This window comes from Buceros rhinoceros, unplaced genomic scaffold (assembly GCF_000710305.1).
Source record: "Buceros rhinoceros silvestris isolate BGI_N320 unplaced genomic scaffold, ASM71030v1 scaffold24228, whole genome shotgun sequence".
Taxonomy (NCBI): domain Eukaryota; kingdom Metazoa; phylum Chordata; class Aves; order Bucerotiformes; family Bucerotidae; genus Buceros; species Buceros rhinoceros.
Window position 1 is genome coordinate 5,071 of NW_010425493.1, and position 4,686 is coordinate 9,756.

General features: G+C 53.6%; 1 protein-coding gene across 1 annotated transcript in view; it reads left to right on the forward strand.

The window, feature by feature from the left end:
• Nucleotides 1–4,686, forward strand: part of LOC104497879 (voltage-dependent R-type calcium channel subunit alpha-1E-like) — a gene marked incomplete at both ends in the record, with an annotated part of 23,520 nt that overhangs the window by 2,508 nt on the left and 16,326 nt on the right. The window contains 7 exons of the mRNA XM_010141180.1: nt 1,150–1,262; nt 1,520–1,632; nt 1,755–1,886; nt 2,188–2,260; nt 2,653–2,770; nt 3,095–3,162; nt 4,528–4,625. Coding sequence (XP_010139482.1) covers nt 1,150–1,262; nt 1,520–1,632; nt 1,755–1,886; nt 2,188–2,260; nt 2,653–2,770; nt 3,095–3,162; nt 4,528–4,625 — 715 coding nt within the window. The remainder of the gene's footprint in view (nt 1–1,149; nt 1,263–1,519; nt 1,633–1,754; nt 1,887–2,187; nt 2,261–2,652; nt 2,771–3,094; nt 3,163–4,527; nt 4,626–4,686) is intronic.

Consider the following 4,686-nt stretch of genomic DNA (forward strand, 5'->3'; position numbering starts at 1 on the left):
TAGGGAATAGCCCGAACTATGCTCCCTGTGGATAACAAAAGACCACACACAGTCTTTTGATTCAGCTCTGCCATTGGCCGCGTGGCTACAGATGGCTGTCTCAGCCCTGTGAGCAAACGTGGAGGGGTTTTACAGGCCTTCAGGTCTGACACGATTGTCAAGAGAGAAACAGACTGCAGGTCTCAGCTGGGCTTATCCTAAAATTGTGAACAGCGGTGATGGAAAGCTTCCTGGAGATCCATCTTCGAATGCCCACAAGCAATTGTTGGAAGGGCATGAGTTTCCAGGGATAGGGCCAGCCACGGGAGAAGCCCCTGGTTAAAATTTTAGTGCAGAGCATGGCATGGAGATCCCGAGCTTGAAAGCAGTTACTGGAGCATCCCCCAGCCCGTTGTGGGCTGTGGTGCAAGGCCAGGTCTTGGAAGCAGTACACCCGTGTCCATTCTAGCACGGTGCTAACTGCAGAGCTGCGTGGTCAGCCCCACAAGAGCTGTGTGTTACTCCTGAGCTGCTGCAGTGGGGAGAGTGCTGCTTTCTCAGCCGTGTTATTCTCACTCACCTTGAAAACATCCCCGTCAAGCACTGGGCCTGTCCAAATCTGCACTAGCACGTTCAGACCTGCCGGGATCCCAGCATGCCACATCTTCTGGATGAGGTGAAGAGCCAGACTCTTGCCTGCAAGCATTTGTGAAATAGCTGGAGAGGCTTTTCTCTGGCTCTTGGCCGTTCGGCTCGGTTTCCCTGGCCAAATTCCAGCCATGCAATGATTTAAATCCAGGTTGCTAATATTCCCCTACAGTGTTGTGCGGTTCATGTCTTTGCAGATGCCTCAGCCGCTGTCGTATAATGCTAAAGAGCTGCTCTGATCCATGCTGCCCTTCTCTGGTCTTCTCAAAGCCCTGGGACACCGCTGCACCTACCCTGAAATACTAACCTGTGGTACTGGTGCTCTGCTATATACAATTTAGGTCCTTGTAGACAATTTAGGTCCTTGTCCTATACCCTGGCCTGAGAGAGCTGGGAGAAGCAGCCTGGTCTTTGACTTGTCCCATCTCTGTGAGATGCTGTGTGGGCTACGGGTGGATGCAGGCAGGATGCTCCTCACAGCTCAGCACCCTGAGTGTAACATGCCTGGGTTTTCTCTTTCAGACTATGCAGAGTTCCTGTTTCTTGGGCTCTTCCTCCTGGAGATGTCCTTAAAGATGTATGGGATGGGGCCACGCCTTTACTTCCATTCTTCCTTCAACTGCTTTGACTGTGGGGTAAGAGACCGCAGAGATGCGAGGGTGGCGGAGATGTTTGGCAGGTGTCTGTAGTGCAGGACACCAAGAGGGAGAAGAATGGGATGGACCTCGCAGTGGGCAGGGGAACCCCTTCTGCTGGGACAGCCTGTCCATGCCAGATGGAGACGCCAGGTCTGGGGCAGGGTGGTGGGTGCCACATCTTCAGGCACGCGAAGACATCCTGCGACAGCCTGCTTTGAGCCCGTCTTTGATTCATGGCTGTGACTGCTTCTCAGGTCACAGTGGGAAGCATCTTTGAAGTGGTTTGGGCTATCTTCAGGCCAGGAACCTCTTTTGGGATCAGCGTCCTACGAGCTCTTCGTCTCCTGCGAATATTTAAAATAACCAAGTATGTACCAACTGCCCATGCCTGTCACCCCACCTCGGACTGTGGCTGCAGCTCAGATCCAGTCACTCCTGCTCTCCTGTGAGCATCACTGAGAGTGGTCCAGCACTGTCTCTGATTTCTAGGTACTGGGCATCCCTGAGGAACTTGGTGGTATCGCTGATGAGCTCCATGAAGTCTATTATCAGCCTGCTCTTCCTCCTCTTCCTCTTCATTGTAGTCTTTGCCCTGCTGGGAATGCAGCTGTTTGGAGGCAGGTAAGTTGATTTAAGTCTGGGGAAAAGGAATTTCTTGGTGTTAAAGCCCTCTTAGATGCCTAGGAAGGCTGTAGCCTTACCCCTCAGCCTGCTGTTAACAGTGGTATCACTCCAAAGTCTCTGTCTGGGCAAAGTCTCTGCCTCTGGGCTGTGTGGGTCATTCTGGCACCAAATACTCAGGAGACCTTCCTTAAAGTGGGGAAAGGTCCTCCTAAGCACAAGAGAGCTGAAAGCACAGCGGTCAGGGGTTTGACGACCTTGGTACTCCAGCCCATTTATGTCCTCCTGGTTCCGCTTCCAGGTTTAACTTCATCGATGGGACACCGTCAGCCAACTTTGACACTTTCCCCGCAGCCATCATGACAGTGTTTCAGGTAGGAGCTGGGCTTCAAGGGGACACAGCTAAAAGGACTTGGGACTCTGTGCTCACTCCCCTCCAGCTGCAAGGGCCTTTTTCAACCAGACGAGTTCCCCTCCATCATTTGTCAGGATATAGCTCACTTCCTCCCTCTCCTCCCATATAACAAAGCAGATGGCAAGAGATGAAAACTCTCCCACCTCTGTTATGCAAGGTGGAAGAATTTTAAAACTCTTCTGAGGAGATCTAAATCCTCAGCAGTGTCCAACGTCAAGTGTTACAGCTGTAGAGCTGAGTGATGCACTGCCCAGGGTCTCTGGTCTTGGCTTCTGCGTGTTGGTGGGACAGATCGAAGGGCTTGTCCAGGTGATGAAAGGGTGACAGAGCTGCTGTCTGGCTTTCCTGCAGATCCTGACGGGTGAGGACTGGAACGAGGTGATGTACAACGGCATCCGTTCCCAGGGAGGTGTCCGCTCAGGCATGTGGTCCTCCATCTATTTCATCGTCCTCACCTTGTTTGGAAACTGTATCCACCTGGCTGCTGTGCTTTTAGTGGAGAACAACCCCATCTCGCCACCCTCTCTGAGGGCATCCCCTTCCCCACCCACTGCTCTTTCCTCCTCTCCGAGCTGAGGGAGACCCATCACACATGTGACAGCCCTGGATATCCCAAATGCAGTGAAGGAGCTGTCTAGAGGTGCACTGAGGGCTGTGTGTGGGATGGGTGAGGAGTTTGTCCCTTTGGCTGCTTCTCACTGAGCTGGTGAGGAGCCATCATGGCCACCCTCCCTTGGTGGCTGCAGACACCCTGTCCTTAACACGTGCCTTGTGCATCCTTAGCTGCTCGCAGATACTCTGCTGAATGTGTTCTTGGCCATTGCGGTGGACAACCTGGCCAACGCTCAGGAGCTCACCAAGGTACGTCCTGATTGCTCCTCTTTCTTCTCTCACCGGTGTGAAGATAGTGACTGTCCTTAATTCAGGGCTGGGGCCACCCTGTCCCCTAGCTCAGCCTGCCTTGTCAAAGGGGTTGGGTTAAACTGGAAATAGGGGCTCTTCCTCCTCCAGGAGGGTATGCAGGGTGCTCCCCTGAAACACTAACCCATGTTGCTGGGCAAGGTTGGTTAGACTTCCATTCAGGAATTGTGTCTTGTGTCTCCGGGAACACCCACGCTTCCCATCAAGTGTGTCTTCACTCTTCTTCCATTTAAGCTCCCCAGTTGCATTGGCCTCCAGTCAGATTGAGGTAACCCTCACACGTCTGCTGGGGCCTGGCGTGGGGATGGTTGTTTGCCGGAGCAGTCTGGAGAATGGGAAGTGTTTTCCAGTGGTGTCGTTATTTATTCCCCATCTGGCTACAGGGCAGTGAAACGTGATTTAGGATGCAATTTAGGATGGTGCTTGAGAAGGTTATTGAGCTTAGCTTGTTTTTAAGACCACGCTGGGAAATATTTGGAGAACGCTAAAATATTGGGGCACCATCTGGATAATGGTAAGCGAGAGCTGCAAGGGTTGTTGCTGCCCTTTGGAGGGAACCAGCAATCCCACAGTGCCTGGTTTTTTTTTTTGCAGAGCTCATGCCTATTACTCAGGTCCTGGGGGTTCACCGAGAGGCTTCCGTTCGGGTGTAAATCTGACCTGTTACCGGCAGACGAAATGGGGCACGGTGCCCGTTAGCCTGAGGGGTGCATACAGGAGGCCCTGTTCCCCCACGGCGGGTGCAGGTGGCACTTGCAGGGGCTGCTGGGGGAGAGGGGTGGCTGAGCCCTGCTGAGTGCCAGCAGCATCAATTAAGGGAGCGCTGAGTTTTTGAAAAGGCTGAATGCACACTAATGACTCCTAATGACATTTTTTGCTCCGGAGACACAACCGTACTAATTAAAGCAGTAGGGTCTCTGCCAGGGTCGTTCACGGATGCCTTGCCTCCCACTCCATCGGGTTGGGGGGCATGCCTGTCTCACCCCTGTAGCTGTGAAGGAGGGAGGGCTGAGCAGGTCTGCGCCGTCTGGGGCTGTTTGAACCTGCGCAGCCCGGCTCTCGCCCGGAGTGGGCTGGGTTCACGAATTCAAGTAGCGCTGACGCCTTCAGTAGGATCTGGCATAGTGAAGTTGCCTCCCAGTAATAAAATAAAGGCGCTCTCTGGAAATAGAGGTGCCTGCTCCCTGTTTCTCCTGCACACCTTGGTATCTAAGGTAGCCCCACGCATGCCTTGCTGCCTCTGATGGCGCCACCTTCCCCGTAAACCCTGGCATTCCACTAAGGACCCCCCTTCTCCCTTCACAGGATGAGCAGGAGGAAGAGGAGGCCTTTAACCAGAAGCACGCTCTTCAGAAAGCCAAAGAAGTCAGCCCCATGTCCGCCCCAAACATGCCTGCTATTGAGTGAGTGACAAACCCCACCGCTACCCCCGTGTCCCCCCTGCGCCCAGCCGGGCGTCTCGGC